The sequence below is a fragment of the Asterias amurensis genome, chromosome 17 (genome assembly GCF_032118995.1).
Source record: "Asterias amurensis chromosome 17, ASM3211899v1".
Taxonomy (NCBI): domain Eukaryota; kingdom Metazoa; phylum Echinodermata; class Asteroidea; order Forcipulatida; family Asteriidae; genus Asterias; species Asterias amurensis.
In genome coordinates this window covers 8,728,515-8,749,141 of record NC_092664.1, presented here as the reverse complement: position 1 = coordinate 8,749,141, position 20,627 = coordinate 8,728,515, and the positions used below count along the sequence as shown (strand labels likewise).

At 38.0% G+C, this 20,627-nt stretch overlaps 1 protein-coding gene across 2 annotated transcripts in view; it reads left to right on the top strand.

Annotated features, from left to right (window-relative positions):
• The first annotated feature begins 923 nt into the window (after window positions 1-923).
• Window positions 924-20,627, top strand: part of LOC139949640 (myosin-IIIb-like) — a 39,137-nt gene continuing 19,433 nt past the window's right edge. The window contains exons 1-17 of one of the 2 annotated variants that reach the window (XM_071948090.1): window positions 924-1,293; window positions 8,285-8,460; window positions 11,277-11,342; window positions 12,315-12,542; window positions 12,788-12,902; window positions 13,008-13,155; window positions 13,578-13,695; window positions 14,157-14,274; window positions 14,412-14,483; window positions 14,862-15,000; window positions 15,154-15,379; window positions 15,622-15,795; window positions 16,615-16,754; window positions 17,522-17,650; window positions 18,154-18,241; window positions 18,752-18,957; window positions 19,635-19,746. In XM_071948090.1, the coding sequence (XP_071804191.1) occupies window positions 8,359-8,460; window positions 11,277-11,342; window positions 12,315-12,542; window positions 12,788-12,902; window positions 13,008-13,155; window positions 13,578-13,695; window positions 14,157-14,274; window positions 14,412-14,483; window positions 14,862-15,000; window positions 15,154-15,379; window positions 15,622-15,795; window positions 16,615-16,754; window positions 17,522-17,650; window positions 18,154-18,241; window positions 18,752-18,957; window positions 19,635-19,746 (2,181 nt within the window). In that variant the 5' untranslated portion in view covers window positions 924-1,293; window positions 8,285-8,358. The remainder of the gene's footprint in view (window positions 1,294-8,284; window positions 8,461-11,276; window positions 11,343-12,314; window positions 12,543-12,787; window positions 12,903-13,007; window positions 13,156-13,577; window positions 13,696-14,156; window positions 14,275-14,411; window positions 14,484-14,861; window positions 15,001-15,153; window positions 15,380-15,621; window positions 15,796-16,614; window positions 16,755-17,521; window positions 17,651-18,153; window positions 18,242-18,751; window positions 18,958-19,634; window positions 19,747-20,627) is intronic. The other variant, XM_071948091.1, reaches the window with a different exon arrangement.

The window sequence follows — 20,627 nt, the reverse complement described above, 5'->3', positions numbered from 1 at the left end:
CATTCATGCAATTGCTTTTGTAGCAGGGCCTCTGTCACAATATTTTTTTTTTTTTTTTTTGACGATGCTTTTGTGCTATCTTGAATTATTTTAGTTCTATTGTGTTTTATTTCCCCTTTTCAGGTTTTATCTTGTAAGTGTTCAAACTTGTGTATTAAAAAAAACTTGAACACTCGTAAATTGTCGCGTATAAAGCCTGTAATAAATAGAGTTGGTTTTATAATTCTTCAACCTTCCTAAAGTAAGAATGTTTTTTGAATTATTCAATTAATAAACAAAATTGCCAGGGGGCCTGTAGGGCCTACTCATAAAAGTAATTTAACGTAGTAATTTGCTAAATTTTGATTTTCAATGTTGTAGATCATACAGCAAGGACAGATGTTTTTAGAAATGATTTGCAGCTTGCCATCGCAAAATACAATCTGAGTCAATGATTACTCATTTTTACAAAGGAACCCTTCTTTGCTGTCAAAAAGTTGACAAGCAAGATTCACCAGGCATTGCGCACTACAACACAAAACACACAGTTATGAACTGCCTCAAATCCTATAAAAAACACACAGTGAACATGTACGAAATGCCCCCGGGCCCCTCCACTGTAAAAAGCTGTGAGACTTCTAAGTAATTTTGAATATTAAACATTTATCATGTGCCGGACTGTATGCTTTGCCAGTTTATTTAGTGCGATTACACCCATAGTTGTACCACTAAAACTTGATGTCACGGTGACCTCATCAGTCCCAAAATGGTCCAATAGTCCCAACAACACAACCAGAAAAGTCAGGCCGAAACGCCCTTTGGAACCTAATCTCAGAGTACACAGACTAGCATGACTATCAACTGAAGTAAGTATTAAACCAACGTAGGGTACCAGTCTCTCCATACACCTGCCATTTGGTTAACAATAAAGTCATCCTCCACGGGCACTGAGCCGTGAACGTCCACAGGTGAAAACCCTCACACAGAGCTCGGTATTATGTTATCATTAAACGTGTACACGATGATTGAAATAAACGAGTAACTACTGTGTAAAAAACATTGCGGAAGTAAGACTTGCTGGATTTGATCGTATGGTTTGATCATGCTTTGATTCCATTTGTCTTCATTTTTTTTTCTCGAGTGGTTGTGAATTTTTAGCCGAGTGTATGAACGATTTGGTAGTATGCAGCTAGTGTTGTGACGCCTAAGAACAATCAGACAGGCCGGTACAGACGCGACGCGATCTGCGGTTACCGATCTACCATTGTTGTGTACTAGGTTTCCGTCCGTCAGAGGACTGAGTAAAATCTGCTGGTAAGTTATAACTTCACATCTAAAATTATTTCATGGTAACTGATCGATGATATATTATTAAGTAACCAAGTGTTTTATGCTGGCTGCTGTTATATATAATCATAACGAATGTATGCCTAACTCTGTAATTCATGGGGAACACTGAAGGCATAATTATGAGTTATTCTGATAATTTATTTCTTAACTATTTATAAAACGCTCTATAAAATTAGAACCAGTTTTAGATGTGTGTGGAAAACCCCAGAGAATTACATGGTAAAATCCACGCAGTCAAATAGTGACTGAAACCCCAATCCAATTAGAGCCCCACTGGGATTCGAACCGGGGTCACTTGGGTGGAAGGCGAGGAAAGACACCACTACACCAGCCTGACCGCCTTGTAGCATTCGTGAATTCACATGCAAGTGTTTCTCAAAACGAACGCAGGCATGATTGTAAAAAATTCCAGAAAAATTACTGTTGATTTGAACATCAATGCATAGAGGAATGTGTCTGTGCCTGTGCCATAACGCCCCCCCCCCCCCCCAAAAAAAAAAAAAAAAGAAAAAAGAAAAAAAAAAGAAAAAAAGAAAAAAAGAAGAAGAATATAATAATAAATAATTATAATAAAAATAAAACAAAAAAAATCTTGACACAAAAATGTAAAACGTCCTGTTATGACCAGTTTGACATCTTGCCTGCCAGGAAATGCACTGGAATGTACAAGGGCACTCTTTTTGTAAACAAAGGTTACAAGATTCTGCATGGGTTCGTTAAGAACAATGCTGCCTTTTTTATTACAGTGAGTATGTATACATGTATTTCACACTTTCAGGAAGTTCACCCATGGCTAGAAACTAAAACGTATTGGCATGGCACTGTGCTATTTTTAGTCACAGCTACAACTTCCTTTATGTATGTTGGCCAGGTATTATAAACAAAATCGTTCCAATCCAAGTTTATACTGGACCCTCGATAAATAAACAGACATGGCAAGTTTCAAGGAACATCGATGGGACACTTTCTTGATTTTGCATGGTGGAGATATCAATCTCTATTATGATATCGAAATGTTTCTCATAAAGACCACTGTCAGCGGCATATCTAAACGTTTCACACTTGGTTCACACTTGGTTCTTTTTCAGAGCTGCTCTCTTCAGAGCTCTCTACTGTGTACACGTAGTAGCCTATACATGGTGTTAACGCAAATCTTTATTGAAACTGTACTGAAATAATTTTGGTTATTCACAGCCCAAAATCCTGCAAACTGCTTAAATCTAATCGGGATCAATACATTATACAGTGTTAAATTTGGTTTACAAGAAACTAACGGGACTAAACCAAAACAAAAATGTCATACGTTTTTTATAGCAGGATTAAAAGTGTTGGCCTATACAAAGTTCAACTTCCAGCAGAACATGGCTGCCACAAAATCGGTGTCTCTAAAAACCTTTATTATTCAAACTAAATTAAACCACAACAGCCGGATAAAATAAGGATTACATTAGGGATAATGTTCACAGTATACTTTTAGGACACAACAACGGCGATCACTACACTGTTACGCTATAAGCAATCATAATTCTGACCGGAGACTACATAGTTATAGATACAAATTTAACCATTCAATTAAAAGGTATGGTTTCCCCTCCATCAGTCAAGGTTCAATGGTGAAGTTGTTGAAAGGGTCAAAGTCTACAAATATCTCGGTATTGAAATCGACAATCAACTAAACTTGCACTCGTGGCTAAATCCAATTTTAACCAGCTCCAACAACGCTTATTTTTACAGTTGTTTTACAAATCTGTCCTCCGTAGTATTTTGACTTTCTATTTATACTTGTGTGTATGGGAACATGAGGGCTCAAGATAATAATAAGTTGGGTAGAGTAGTCATCGTTCTTACAAAATTATCGATGCTCAGCAGGCTGTGCCGGATACAAATCTACAGCTTTCGATATAAATTGCGATACAAATTAATTAATAATAACCCTGTACTTTGTACACTGGGGCGTAAAGCGGTCTAACTCATTTTGTTAAACAGTGACGGCCTTGATTTTACAAGAATACCTTAAAAAAAAAACATCTATGCCTATACGTCATAATGTTCTATTGAAGTTCGATCATGCGTGTCGACAGTCAGGGACGGTGTATTGTGAACGGAGGTTATATTTCCTTGTCGTCCATTTTGAAGGCTTTGTGAGCAATATTGGAACGTATAGAGAAAAAATCACGTTGACATTCCAGAAAAAAACACAATAATAATCCACATTTTCGAAAGGGTTCAAAGAGCATAAAGGCCAAAGGTTATTTTGGGTTGTCTGCTTTTAAGCATAGAAAAGCTAATAGCATATCACTTTTGTGTTGACCATGAGTGCGCGTATAGTGTATTTGTTCCCATAATATTAATAGGGACCTTTACGGACCTCTCTTATAACCCGAATTTCTGTAATGTGATTCTTAATGTTGCAGAGGAAGTTAACCCCCCATATAATGGCTCATTGTGTTTTGGGGAATCTCATGTACACAGGGTTTTGTTGGGTTTGGGTGGGATACCTACTTCATATCAGGCCCAGATTTCATAGAGCTGCTTAAGCCCCAAAAAGTAGCTATATAAGAATAACAAAATTATTGTGCTTACCGGACTAAGGTTACTACAATACCAGCTAAAATACCATGCCAAAATACCATGCCGCATGTATTCAATTTTAATTCAATTCAATTCAATTCACACATTTCCCACAAATAATACAGAACTACAATGTACAATTAATTTGTGACTGGTGATCCTGCTCATTTCTGCTAAGCAGACAATTAAGCAGTATTTTCTACTTAAGCAGCTCTATTGGGCCCAGGTAAAAGAGAGTATATGAACATTCGGTGGACTCGGAGATTCCATTGACACATAAAGTCCCCCCTGTGGTACCCGTTTCCAAGTAGTAGCCTAAATACATCCGTGTTACTCGTCATACAAGGGTTATAAACTGGGGGGTTCCCCCTGTATAAGACGGACGGCGTACAAACACAACCACAGATAACGTACCTGTAGGGCCGATAATGGATTGTCATGCAGACACTTTACTTCTAGTATTGAAACGCGCCTGAAAACCAAACACTTTTTATCTAAAGGGCTAATTATGCAAACAAATGGGCTCATCCCTATCGTGTTTGCATAGACCCGACGCTAGACATGTTATGCTTATAAAGACCTTTGTCACGCTGTCGCCATCTTGGCCATGTTTCCCTGTCTGCAATAATAGTAATGAATGCTAACATTCATTGCGTAAACATGGCACCAGACTATTACTCTGACCAGCCTCAGTTTGGTTACAATTGAGTTAGAATGGAGTAAAATCAAGATGACCACACCATACTAGTAATGATAAAGGTCTATTATACTGAGAATTACAAGGCCCAAGCTTGATTGGTAATCACAAATATTGCTGAATACAATTTCTATCAAAACAGATGTTTTAATGTCACAGCTTTTGATATCATTAAGCCTAGCCTAAGTGTTTTTTCCAAAGGCAGTTTGAAAATTATATTGCCGCGACAGTGCCCAGTTGTTATTATGGATGTGCATTTTTTATAATGACTGTCTGGCAAGAAATAATGGATCCTTTATATTACTCGCCTCTGTATACTCAACCTTAATCTCCAGCAATATTCCCTGCATAATCAATAATTGGTTAATGATTCAAATCTCTATTATTTTGATTTGATGTGTAATTTTGGTTTGACGAACAACAACGATGGTAGTCTTAGTTCCAAGACGCTCAATGCAGCGTCGTTACCACGAACGGTTCGTTGGCAATTGGAGATCGCGGTTTACAGCAGTGAGAGTAGGCACATCTCTTCGTGACTACACAGCTGTACCGTCTTGAAACCAAGACTACAAAGACGGCTGTGCTGATACAGTTGTTTACACTGGCACTGTCCATCTGGTGTCTGTGCCTGATGGGAGTCTAATAACTTAATGTAATTGCACTACCATGACAACATCCATTATGAGTGTTAATTGGCAGCATTCATGCCATTATGTTTGTCCTCAACAGACAATTAGTCCAATGGAGTTTTAATATTCAGACAGCTTAAAGGCACTGCAATCGACCCCAGGGGTCGATTTCACAAAGAACTAGTACTATAGTCCTAGCTAAGGACTCGTCCTAGGAGATATAAAAACGAGATGGCTAGTCCTAACACGTCCTAACTCGAGATACAATTAGTCCTAAATCTTTGTGAAATCCACCCCAGGGGTGGATTTCACAAAAGTAGTCCTAACTTAGGACTAGTCCTAGGCAATGCTAAGAGATAGGACTAGTCCTAAGTTAGGACCAGTAACTCATCCTAACTTAGGACTGGTCCTATCTCTTAGCATTGCCTGGGACTAGTCCTAAGTTAGGACTACATTTGTGAAATCCACCCCTGGACACCTTTGGTAATTGTCAAAGACCAGTATTCTCACTCCATGTGTATCTCAACATATGCATAAAATAACAAACCTGTGAAAATTTTAACTCAATTGGTCGTCGAAGTTGTGAGAGAATAATGAAAGAAAAAAACACCCTTGTCCCACAAGACGAGGTGACAGCGGGTAACAACCACATCTCGACAAGTTTCTTAAAGAAAAAGAGAATCGTTTCTCAGATTCAAATATTGTGGAGAGACAAATATTAATACTGTCCAAAATGTCGAAGGTCTTCCTTTCTCAAAATAGTTATACGGCCTACTGTTAACAGTTGCTTTATTGCTTCTTACAAGTAAGCGTTTTGAATGTTCATTAATTTGGGGGTTAATTGACAATCTATGACCATACCTTTAACTTATGGTAACTTAACGAACATTACATCTAATTGTTTAGATATTTCGAGTGTTTTGTACGGTAATTCATTTTTTGAGGTGTTCTATGACCCCACCTTTAACTTAAAGTGACCTCACGAACATTATATTTAATGATTTAGATCGTGTATGACGCTACAAAATCACTTTAATTTGAGCGCATCATCTAAAGCACAGCCTATTGTGGACTTTAAACCGAACGTGCAATGATAAAGGATGCAACATCGTCATTAATTAAACAATGACTAAAGCTTTACACGGTGCTTCTGAGTGAATCACACCCATCTGTTGACATATTCTACTTTCATAATTTGATACCCTATTAATATTAAATAATTTCACTATCACGGATCTAATTTAAAGGGAAGGTCATACGTTTAGTAATCACTCTTAACAAATAATGGCAATAACAAATTTAGGCATAGGAGCCTATATACGTAAGCTTTCGATAGTATAAGCATTTTGAGACATAATTTTACGTCGAAGTAATGTGGTTAAAGGGAAGGTACACGTTTGGTAATTACCTAAAACAAATATTAACTTAAAAACTGACTTGGTAACGAGCATTGGAGAGCTGTTGATAGTATACAACATTGTGGGAAACGACTCCCTCTAAAGTAACGTAGTTTTTGAAAAAGAGGTAATTTCTCACTATAAGTCTAGCTAGAAGTCTTTTATCCCTATCTGAAAGCACGCAAATTCGTCCAACAAGTGTGTTTTTTCTTTCATTATTTCCTCGCAACTTTGATGACCGCACCTATTGAGCCCATATTTTCACAGGCTTTTTTATTTTATGCATATGATGGGATACACAAATTGAGAAGAATGGTCTTTGACAATTACCAAACGTGCACCTTTCTTTTAAGTAAAAGTATATCGGTTTTAATGTTCCTAAATTTGAATCTGAAAAGCGTTACTGCAGTAACGCGTCTCAGATTGTGTTTTCCTTTTACGGATTATTCTTCCTGCGTGGACACATTCACTCCGGATTTTTGATATCTCAAAAACGCGACCACCTTTTGAAAATAAATTTTCAGTTGTTAAAGGCAGTGGACACTATTGGTAATTACTCTAAATAATTATTAGCATAAAACCTTTCTTGGTAAAGAGTAATGGGGAGAGGTGGTAGTATAAAACATTGTGAAAAACGGCTCCCTCTGAAGTAATGTAGTTTTCGAGAAAGAAACAATTTTCCACGAATTTAATTTCGAGACCTCAGATTTAAAATTTGAGGCTTCAAAATCAAGCATCTGAAAGCGCACAACTTCGTGTGACAAGGGTGTTTTTTCTTTCATTATTATCTCGCAACTTTGACAACCATTTGAGTTCAAACTTCACAGGTTAGTTATTTTGTGCATATGTTCAGATACACCAACTGCGAAGACTAGTCTTTGACAATTATTACCAATAGTGTCCAGTGTCTTTAATTGTATTGTTTGTACATCTACATTTTTTATACGCTTGAAACAATCGAACGCCAAAAACCAAAGGTATACTTTGCATTGCGGGCAAACGATGACATTATAGATTAGTTGGGATACGTGCATAATCAACATCAGAAAATATCATCTGTGATGAGCAACACTGCGAACGGTTGCTTCTCCTTTTTTTGTTTTTTGCCCTTTTCTACAAAAAGTCAAAAGACATTGGATTGGTTTTTTTATGTGAATGCAGTCGAGATAACATCGAATTAAAGTTATGAATTCAATAGCTGAGTCTACTTTTTAAACCATCATTGCAAAGTTCAGGCTTTAAAATTTGGAAATAATTTATACATAAAAATGACGGCCCATATGTTGTTATGATTAGTCACAGCATAGTCCTTTACAGATTAACAATATTTTATATCATAATATTTAAATTAATTTATATGCATGCTATCAATCGTATTATAGTATATAACCAGCTGTAGTTACTTTTTCTATAATGTTTTGTAGATGTGTTTTGTCTACTGTTTTCGTTTCCTTTTACTTATTTAATTAATTATTTATTATTAATTATTAAATTTGTTATACACATTTATCTCATTTGGTTATTTAGCAGTATTTATGGAGCAAAAACTGGTACTGTAAAAGACTTAGTTTGGCACTCAATTAGGTAAACATTATTATGTTGATTTAAAATATCTTTTGAAATTGTTTTTTGTATAATCATGAAAACCTTTTCAATTTCAGAAACAACGCACTCAAAAATACTGACTTGGTGATTTTATAAGGCCCCTAAAACCCCAGAGAGGTTTTTTTCCAAGATGGCGACTGGGCCCATCGACGACCTAGCAACGCTGGAAGCACTGAATGAGGCTGCTATACTGGCTGAGCTAAAGAAACGCTACGCGCATGACGCAATCTATGTAAGTACACCCATGGCAAAAATTTCATCAAAGCTGTTTAGCAGAAAAATCACTGCTAAGCAAAAAAAACTAGTGTGGTACCATCTGCAACATTGTAAACTTCATGGATTGTTGGTTGTAATATTCTAAGCAAGATTTTTCTTTTTATAGACTTATGAGGCTGCGATATTGAATTTATAAGACGATATGCCCATGACGCAAGTTATATCCATGGCGAAATTTCATCAAAGCAGGGGCCAACTTCATAGAGCTGCTTCAGCCAAAAAATGGCTTTAGCACGAAAATAGCTTGCTTGTTTTACACATGTTACTGGCAAAAATGTCATGCCACATACATTGCTTGTGACTGGTATTTAGCTGTTGTTTACTTAGCATAACAATTGAGAGGAGTCTTAGCTGGTAATCTGATTTTACTTAGCAAATATTTGTTTGCTTAAGCACAATTCGTGCTTAAGCAGCTCTATGAAATTGGGCCCACTAAATTTTCACATCAATACACTAACCATAACTATGCCCATCACTATTTTTATCAATTTTTTGTTATAGCTATACGTCTTTAGAAAGTGGAACTGATCAAATGACAAGTAATTAAGGATGTTCAAACAATAACGAATTCCCTTCATAGCTTTGTGCACGAAAATATTGGCCGATCCAACATTAAGTAAATAACTATTAGCGTCCGATTGCGTTGTGAGTGACAGTTTTTGCAATCAGCCGAAGAAACACACCACGGCGCCATCTTGTTTGTTATTCCACGCACCATTTGCTCTCCACTACAGTTTTCATTTTCACAGATTTCAATTTCGTTGTTCAGAAAGAAAAATAACCTCTAATTGAGAATGTTTATGTAACGAGCTTTGAAGTGTTCTGAGGCATTGTATTATTATAATTCGGCCGGGCACACGGTAATATAAATCTCTTTCTTTGCTTAAAGGGAATGTATCGTTTGCTATTCACATGGAAGCATTGTTCAATATATAGTTATCCACATGGAAGCATTGTTGTTCAATATATAGTTATTCACATGGAAGCATTGTTCAATATATAGTATAAGAAACATTTTGACAAACATTTCACTCCGAAGTAATGTGGTTATGTAAAAAAGATATCAGTTTTTATGCCACAAAAATTTGAATTTGAGATACAGATTATTTATTCCTTTATTTCCTCCTGCTTGGACATTCGCTCGGGCTTTCGGCGATATCTCAAAAAACGCGGCGCCATAATTACCAAAAAATATCACAGGTTACTTTTATTTTGTGTGCATCTTAATTTAGGCCTATAAACAGGATTAAAACAATCGAACGGTACAACATCAAAAGGTATTTGCGCCCCGAAATTGAATCTGAAAAGCGTTGTCGAGTAACGCTTGTCGGATTATGTACTTCTATTCTTTTTGCATGCATGCGTGGAAATTATTTGCTCCAGAAACTTTATTGTGTAGGCCCAACATCTACATTTATACTTGACTAAAACAATCCAACAGTTCCATAAACCAAAGGTATGTACATGATTGTATAATACGATGCCTTTAAACCATGCAAAGGGTTGCAACGTGGAATTGCAACGGATGCAACGGTCATGACAATCACCTGCCCAGGCCGGCCGAGGCAAATTATGGTTTCAAATTTACCCGTAGAGGCTGCGATTTCCTCGGCATACTGACGTCAGTAAAACACGGTAGCTTGCGAAAGCAGGAAACCCTTAGCTCCGCAATAAAACATAATTTACTGGGGTGATTATCAGGGATGAGAACTTATGAAAATGAAAAGCATGACAATTTGAAAACAATTTCCTCTTGGTGTGAAAAATCAAGCTCCCTGAATGCACAACGTATTAAATTTAAGAGGTTTATAGACTCTCTCTACATCATTTCAAATAGGTACTTTAAGGTCAGGTCCACTGTTAGCAAAAACATTGTCGAGCAGTATATTCTGCTTAACAGCTTTTTGAAATTACGCCCTGGGCCCAATTTCATAGAGCTGCTTAAGCACAAAATGTTGCTTGAGCAAAACAACCCTTGCTTAGTAAAATCAGATTACCGGCCAAGACTCCACTCAATTGTTATGCTAAGTAAACAACAGCTAAATACCAGACAGAAGCAATGTGTAAATAACATAAAATTTTGGCCAGTAACATGTGTAAAATAAGCGAGCTATTTTCGTGCTTAAGCAAATTTTTTGCTTAAGCAGCTCTATGAAATTGGCCCCTGGTCACAAGCAAAGAGGTAATTTCTCACTCAAATAATAAAAGACTTGCAGCTGAAGCCTTAAGTCAGATAAGAGCAAACATTTTCTTTGCAAATGTTTTCTTCTTGTATTATTCTCTTACAAACTCGATGACAAATTGAGCCCACATTTCCACAGGTTTGTTGTGTTATATGTGATACACCAAGTGAGACTGGTCTTTGACACAAAAAAAAAAAAAAAAAACAGTTGGTGTCCAGCGCCTTTAAGTGTTTAGTAACTCCTAAATAGACTTACAGGACTAGTCCTAAGTTCGGACGACTAACTCATCCTAACTAAGTATATAGGACCAGCCTTGGGTTTTTATAATAACAACTCATTAAGAGTACGGTAGGACTACCCTTAAGTTTTAATAATAAGTCCTAAAGAGTCATATAGGACTTGTCCTAAGTTAGGACGAGTTAGGAATGTTAGGACTAGCCTTAAGTGTTTAAACACCCATAAATAGTCCTATAGGATTAGTCCTAACTTAGGACTATCTTTGTGAAATCGATCCCTTACTCATCATAGACGTGAAGGCGAGGAAAGATACCAACCCAACATCAACAAGATTTATCTTTTCTTCCCACAGACGTACATTGGAGACATTCTCATTGCTATCAACCCGTACAAGCCGCTCTCAATTTATTCGTATCAGGTGAGTACATTATTGTTTGTTTTGTTGACAACTGAGGACCTCGTCGTCTTGACAACCGGGAACGTAGATGTTCTCCGTTGTCGTGACAACTGAGGGTTTATCGTCACTGGTTTGTTTAGTTTAGGTTAATATAACAAAGGGAAAGTGTATATAAACAATGACATCGCAACTTTTATTTAGTGAAATATTTTATTTAAGGCGGTGATCGAAACTATCGAACCGATTTCATGAGAACAACGTGACATAAATAATAGCCTTGAAAAATGGGTTTTTGGAAAATTAATTGGCAGATCATTATTGTAGAGTTTCTCCCCATGGCATTTGACAAACACCCCACAGAAATTGGGAGGCAATTAGTTACAGAAAGGGTAATATGAGTTCATGGCGAGAATCAATTCACTATCCACAGTATAGACGAGACTTGAGTTTGCAATTCAAAGAGGCAGATGGAGGAAGAGGCATGAGCGTAGTAACTCTTTGCCCCGCCCACCCAATCCATATCCCCTCCCACTACTCCCTCCACCATCCTCTCGTCCTTACCCATCCATCTTTATATTCCTGCCAAAGTATTTTACTGTTAGAAGTAAAATGCTAATTATGCTCAGCAAAAGGCACAGGGGAGAACCGAATGGTGCATCCAAAATAAGACAAAACCATGGGTGTTTAGGCCTATAGGGTTAGTGGTGTAGAGACGGGCATGCTAGTGGGTTCGGCATTCCTAGAAAAGTGGTAGGACACTGCTCTAGAATTGCAAAGGTCATGGGTTCGAACCCCAATTGTTTCTTTCACAGTGCTAACACACATCGGTGACAGGGTAAAACCATAGTGGGAGAGACATGGTTTAAGTACGTCCCCGGTGGACGTTATGATCTCCCTTACGGTTTCAATGGGATCACTAAAGTCAATGTAAAATGTGGATATCAAAGAAATCTTAATTTATTTTGTTGACCGATTGACAATTTTTACTTTCAGATATCATGTTCCTACACGAACCTACAATACAGACAGGCCCTGCCACCCCACATCTTTGCCGTAGCAGACAAAGCGTACAGCAGTATGAAGCGACTGGGCATGCGCCAATGTTGCGTCATCAGTGGCGAATCAGGAGCGGGGAAGACTGAGAGCGCTAAGTACCTGATTGGTCACATCATCAGCCATTGTAACAGTCAAAAGAAACGTCTACAGGAAAAGATTTTACAGGTACGATTTTTTTTTTGACATTTTTGTTTAGGCCTTCTCTTCAAAAAATATATTAAAGTCCGTAGGTAAAGTGTGTTTTCTGGTGGACACTACATAGAAAGCAGAACACTTGTCATAGAGAGAGGGGTTTGTCCCGGTTTAGGTTGTCTGTAATCAGATTGGCCATATAGCTATATACTAACAGCAACTTCTGGCTAGAGTTCTGGCTAGTAAATTTCCATTACTGTATTACTTTGTGGCTCCAGGTGAACCCTCTGTTGGAAGCATTCGGCAACGCTCGGACCACTATGAACGACAACTCAAGCAGGTTCGGCAAATTTCTAGAACTGAAATTTACACACGATGGACGAATAGTAGGGGGTAAGTAACTCACATGTACCCAAACGTCCTGATGTTCTAAAGACCCCTTTATTTGCCAGGACATCGATTTTTAAACGATAATAATATTCATGGTTTCTCTTTCAGCAACAATTGATCAGTATCTTCTCGAGAAATCTCGCGTGGTTAACCAAGGCAAACGGGAACGTAACTTCCACATCTTCTACTACATGTTTGCTGGACTGACTGAACAACAGCTGTTGAACCTACTGCTGTCACCCCCTGAAAAACACAGGTATGTTGCCACAACACTGATTTACATAATAACTTGGAATTACAGTGCAATCAGCACTGGACACCTTTAGTAATCGTCAAAGACCAGTATTCTCACTTGGTGCATCACAACACGTGCTTAAAAATAACAAACATGTGAACATTTGAACTCAATTGGTGGTCAAAGTTGCAAGAGAATTATGCAAGAAAAACACACTTGTTTCAGGCCTGAAGCCTTTTATTATTTGAGTGAGAAATTACCTCTTTCTCAAGTAACTTGAGAGGGAGCCGTTTCTCATCACAATGTTTCATCAACAGCTCCCCTACTCGTAAACTTTTATGCTAACAATTATTACGAATTAAATAAAAACAATATTTAAAGGTGACCATGAAAAGAACTCGATTGCGGGATTACAAAATATTTAACTATTTTCTTGTTTATAGAATAATAAATGCTGCTGGTGGTCAGAATGTGTATGAAAGCGAAGAAGAGTTTTTGTTCAACCAGAAAATGTACGACGAGCTGCAAGATATCATGGAGCTCGTAGGCTTCACTCAAGAGGTAAAGACTAGTTTATATTCAAAGGTCCCCCTTTTTATACAAGGTATCATGGAGCTCCAAGGCTTCACTCATTGAAGTAAAGACTAGTTTCATAAGATTTGAACGTCCTCGTATTTTAAATAAACCTACAAGATATCATGGAGTAGTCTTCCACTCAAAAAGTCAATATAATTTCATAAGATATGATCGTCTTTCAAATATAACTATACAAGATATGAAGGTTGTAATAGGCTTCAATCAAGACTAATTTCATACGACGCGAACGCCCTCACATTTTTACCAACATTCTCCACAAGGTCACCAACAGTTTCAAAAGATTTGAACGTCTTTTATTTTCAAACACGGACCTCACAGGCTCTAAACCTTAACACAATGTTGGTATAATGGACAAAAACCTACAATACTATGTCTATAACTAGATATTCCTGAGATATTTATTGTTTATTGTTTTCACTTTGTAGGATATCTGGATGATATTCACCATCTTATCGGCGGTAATTCAAATCGCTGATATTGATTTTGACTTCGATGAGGAAACGGGAGGTTCATTTATTGTTGATGAATACATACTCAAAGTTGGTAAGTTTCAATTTCTCCCAAATTTCTCAATTTCAATTTCTTGGGGCGGGGGGGGGGGCTGCCCTGCTGCTATAAAAGACGACTTCTTGACGATTTTTGTGTGTATAATATTTTGAAACCTTCTTCCTTTTATCCAGTGTGCAACTTGCTTGGATTGGATGTGGTTGAGATGGCAACGGCACTAGTATCCAATGTATCACATACACGAGGTAGGTCGTCAATTTTTATTTGAAATGAAAACATTTCCTCTGAGTTTCTGATTGAGTCCATACAACCAGGGCCCAATTTCATAGAGCTGCTAAGCACAAAATTTGCTTAGCATGAAATTTCTTCCTTTATAAAAACAAGAGTACCAACCAAATGTTCACATGATTTTCAGAATAAGCAAACAACAGCTAAATACCAGTAACAAGCAATATGCAACAAATGGAAATTTGGTTGGTAATCCTGTTGTTATCAAAGAAGCAATTTCATGCTTAGCAAATTTGTGTACTTAGCAGCTCTATGAAATTTGGCCCAGTCCCAAATCCTCAGGGAACAGAACCTTTAGTCCCAACGTCTCTAAAGTACAAACTATTCGATTTCAGGAGAGCAGATTCTAACGTTGAAGACTGTAGCTCAAGCAAACGACGGCCGCGATGCCCTGGCCAAGGCACTGTACAGCCGGCTGTTTACATGGATCGTACGGCAAATCAACACACTCATAGCCCCAGATCCTCAACATGGGTAAGTAACGGAGATACCATTGGTAGCTTTCTACTACACGTCGATGGCACATGATTAACCAAAGACTTTGTGCCCGAGATGATAATTAATCTGATTATCTAATCAATATTAAAATCAAGCCTAATCATATTAAATCATCTACATATATATCAGGGGAACGCAGGGCTACGAAGTTGGTATCCTAGACATCTATGGGTTTGAAAGCTTCGAGACGAACAGCTTTGAGCAGCTGTGCATCAATGTCACCAATGAGCAGCTTCAGTACTACTTCAATCAGCGAATCTTCGCATGGGAGCTGACTGAGTACGCCAGCGAAGGGGTGTCCCATGCTAAGATTAAGTTCCAGGACAACCAACCGGTCCTCGATCTTTTTCTTGCTGTGAGTAATTTAATTATAGTGTTACAAATAATTTATGGTAATGAAACCACTCAATTATTTTCCAGATATTAGTTTCTATATCTACATTTATAATAGGATTAAAACAATCGAACGGTTCTTCCAAAAAATACTGGAATAATCTGCTGCACAGGACAAAGCCATGCCACGTTTTATAATTAATTTAATAAACATTAAATAAGTGATTATTTCTTCCACTTCAAAAATGTTTGCATCATTCACAGAAACCACTCGGTCTGTTCTCCATACTGGACGAGGAGAGCCGGTTCCCACAGGCCTCTGACGTCACGTTTGTCAACAAAGTGGTTAGCAACCACGGCAAGAACAGCAACTTTCTGAAGGAGAAGAAGGCCCGGGGACACACGACTAAATTCGGAATCACTCACTACGCAGGAGAAGTGAGTAATTAGGCCTATAACAAGGGAGCACTCTCCCTTGTCATTTTGTACAACTATATTACGGGGAAAGCTGTTGATTGGTTAGGGGAATAAGTGCCCGTTTGCTAGTGGTTATTATTGCCCGTGGGATGGGTAAATTGCCCGTGGACTAGGGGTGAATTACTGGTGGGCTAGAGGGTAAATTGCTAATGGGCTAGAGGTAAATTTCCAGCTGGCTATATATGGGGTAATTTGCCCGTGAGCAGGGGATAAATTGTCGGTGGGCTCTGGGGTAATTTGCCGGTGGGGGTATTATAGGTGCCGGTGGGCGCAGGCGTAAATTGCGGGTGGTGTGAATTGCGGTGGGCAAGGTAAACTGTACGTTGGATTTTGGATACATTTCCGGTGAGCTATAGAGGAAAAGTGTAATATGGGCAATAAGTATGCCCCCCAAAATTACCCATACAACATGCTCAGTCTCTACAATTTACGTATTAGGGCCTTGTCACATGAGGCAACTTTTGCAGGCAACTTTTGCAGGCAACTTTTGCAGGCAACCAACTGCAGTGCATGCTACAGGACCACTTTGGTAGCACATGAGTCAATTTTAAAACATTGTCTTACGATCCACAAAAGACAAATGTTAACATTCAAATAGGAATGCCTATTCTTCTTGGAGATTGCCTGGAACTGGTTGCCCCTAAATTGCCTCGTGTACAAGTGGCCCTTACGCCAAATAAATGCCTTTCATAATTGTAAATCCACCCTTGGTGTGAATCCTATCAATCCTATACATGTCTTTTTTTGTATTACTGTAATGTTCCTTTTTCCTGATATTAGCTTTGGTACGACGCCCAAGGGTTCCTAGAGAAGAACCGTGATACATTAAGTGCTAACATGACAGAGAGCATGCTACACAGTGAGCATGGACTCTTAAGGTATCTATTCAGTACGAGCGAGACTGAATCATCCGTGGAAACGTAAGTTTAAAGGCAAAGGTATACCTTTGTTTTTTGGAACCGTTCGGTTGTTTTAATCTTGTATAAATGAAGAATATACAGTCAAACTAACCAGTGAAAATTTTATTTCAAAAGGTGGTTGCGTTTTTCAGATATCGCCGAGAATCTGGGGAGGCTATGTTTAAAGGCAGTGGACACTATTGGTAATCACTCATAATAATTATTGGCATAAAACCTTTCTTGGTGACGAGTAATGGGGAGAGGTTGATGGTATAAATATTGTGAGAAACGGCTCCCTCTGAAGTGCCATAGTTTTCGAGAAAGAAGTAATTTTCCACGAATTTGAATTCGAGACAGATTTAGAACTTGAGGTCTCGAAATCAACCATCTAAACGCAGACAACTTGGTGTGACAAGGGTTATTTTTCTTTCATTATTATCTCGCAACTTCGACGACCGATAATCATTCAATCATTGAGCGAGCTCAAATTTTCACAGGCTTATTTTATGCATATGTTGAGATACACCAACTGTAAAGGCTAGTCTTTGACAATTACCAATAGTGTCCAGTGTCTTTAAGCACGAAGAAGAATCCGTAATTGGAATACACAATCTGAGAAACGTTTGGGGATAAAACAATGTTGGGGATAACAACTGATATGTGAAATTATTCTCTATTACACATATCGAAAGCTGCTGTAGTTCTAACCACTAAGTACATGTTAGTTGTCATTGCAACTAATTTTAAACTGATAACCAAACGTACTTCCCTTTCACTCGACCATAAAGGAACCCACATGAACCGTTCACAGTACCCCAGAGTCAGAAAGACATCCTCCTATGCAAGCCACCTCCTAAAATCATCCATGATGGGACAGTCAGTGTGTCTCGCGCCGCAACAAGGAAACTCAGGAAGCAGTAAGTCCACTGTAGATTAAAAGTTACCAGACTAAAGTCTCCCTTTACTGACTGGGTTCTACCTCATTGGTTCAAGTACAGATTGTTGTTGGTGTACATAATTTACCTTTACGTAATCTTATTAGTTACAATGAAAGACAATGTTGGTAGCCATTTTGTTTCCCTGATCAATTCAATTCAACCAAACCAAGGCATACACTCCAGTAAAAAAATATGTTACCTTTCTGGATTGTTGTATTCACATATGGAACATAAAAGGTACCTTACTAAAGGAAGCTCCATTAAAAACTATAGACTTGACTATGTCCACACTGAAGCAGCAAAACTTAATGACGTCATTACATTACAACAAAGACTCGTCAACGCCAATAAGAGAAAAACAATTTCCACTGAACCGTTCAACAAATTAATTGCATTATAATCGACAAATTCGGACTAGATTTTGATCTATCAATGATCATTATAGAAAATTCTGATGTAACTTCTTCTGAACCCGCCTACAGAATGAAAGACGAAAAACAACAGAAGCAGAAGCAGAAAGAAGACAAAAATAAACGGCGAACACTGCCCTCTATCGGCTCACATTTCAAGGTAAGATCAGAGACCGTTATCAGTATGAGACAATATTGCCAAACAGTTTCGGTACCGGCTTGGTCGCAGGAGATTATGTTTCCCGGAGATCCTGTCCCCCATATGGCGAACTGTGTACAAACTTCTTCTGATAGCGCCCTCTTTCGAATCATGATCATTCAGCCCAACATGTTGATTTCATGGGGGACAGAATCGCTAGAAGAAAAAAAAAACAGATTGCACGTGCAGGTATTTTCCAAATTACTTACGGAGACGAAACAGTAACTTCGAAAAGGGCAAATAAAACATACATTTAAAGTAATATTAAATTGGTTAGAAGAAGGACCCTCTAACTATTTTCAGTAAGTGCACTAAAACTGCTCAGTTTAATGTGGGCAAATCAAGTTGGTTGAGTGTATGAAATTAAAGGTAGGCCTGTGTGCCCTTAATGTCACAATATCGCACTTTTTTTCATACATCTGGACGTACCAACAACCAAAAAGTGACAATATTTATTTTCCTCACGTCTAGCAATCGCTGACGGGTCTAATGGCCAAAATGCTCGGTGCGGAACCGCAGTTCGTCCGCTGCGTCAAACCCAACAGTCGGAGTCAGAATGATGTATTCGAAGACAAGCTCGTACAACGGCAGCTGCAGTACACCGGCGTGCTTGAGACCATCAAGATAAGACGCATGGGCTTCCCGTCTAGATTAGTCTTCGCAGATTTTATAAGAAGGTATTTTTTCCCCCAATTCAAACTCACATTTATTTCCATACTTCAAGAAAACATTACAAAGCCATAACAACAATTTATAAAGAAGAAACCAATAACAATGCTATTTTACAAGAGAGAATAATATATTAATTTTGGCCGTAGGAACATTGTATGACTTTGACTTATGGCTATGGCTGCTTGCTACACGTTAAATGTTGTTACATTTGGTGACTCGGCGATTTAGCCATAGCTGCAACCAAAGCAATTCAATTTAGAACTGAAAAAAATACGTCCATCGTTTTGGGCATGCAGCAGTATACTATGCTTAAAGTCTGTCCCAAAGGTTGCATGCGATATCATGACCAATATTTCCGCGATCACACACTCCACATACTTTAGTTTTTCTTTAACCGTTCGATTATTTTAATGCGCAAATATCTAAAGCACCGACATTGAAGTCTATGGTGGTGTATTTAAATAGAGTCAGTGTAAACGCCTTATTCAGTTGTTATTTGCAGTTCAAATATTACCAGTTGAAACGTGGTGACAGGATCAATCAGTTGTTCATTTGGACCCCGGTCAGCGTTTACGATCTTTTTTCTTTGACCAGTGCAATTTTGTTTATTGTTTTACAACCGTCTGAAATCTCAAAATCCGGGTTGAATGTTTGATTACGTTTTCGTATACTTCGTTGACAGGTATAAGTTCATAGCGTTCCCACTGTCTGCGCCCTTAAAGGTTGGACCGGGCCCCTGCAAGAAAATACTTCAAACGGCTGGTCTGACGGGGTTCGAGATCGGCAAAACAAAGGTAAGGATTGGTTTAATATTCAGCTCTTGGGTATAATTCGCATTCGCCAACAACTTTATTTTGGAAGTGGTGTTGAAAGCTTTGCATTGAGTGAGTCATAAGTACATGTACTACTATAGTTGTTCTTGCGGGTACAACTAATTGGCTGACCATCGTTGGGAAACAAATTCCCGGCAACTGTCAAATGTAGTTTTCTGTTTTACCTAAACTTGTCACGGATGGAATCTCGAGTATAGGCCTTGCTAAATTTTCCATTGAGACAAAACTTCACAACGCAGTTATTTCCGTGTTACTATACCGAAAACTAAATTGTATTCATTTAATACTCCACATTTAATTTGTAACACTCCATGTTATTACTTTTGTTTAGGGGCCTACTAGGGTAACATTGAAATTATTCTAGACCGTCACAAAGTTGGAGCAAAATCATGACAATTTTAAAACTCGTTTAATTATAAATAAATATTGTTTTTCAAAGACACTTAAAAGCACTCTTACAATAAGAGTCCTCGTGAAAGTAGTAATGTTTTTTTTTAAACGTTCACTTAAAATATGTTGATAAACGAAGAGCCATCATTTCGCACAATTTCGTCACCAAGTGCCTAAAATAAATATGATATTGATTATCTGACGTGTATAGATTACGGGTCACCCTGAGTTCATCCTTTTCAACGTACCTGGATGGGACTTAAGACGTCACCGTCTAAAAATAGACAAGGGGGGAATGTCTTAACTCATCGTGGCGTTCATATACTGGTTACGTTGTTATGTTATCTTGACCATCGCTATGTGTAATTGAGCCCCTGGATTATACCACCTTCCCAAACAAGACTTGACTAAATAAGTTAATCTAGACGTACTTCAAGACGTATTATCTGTAA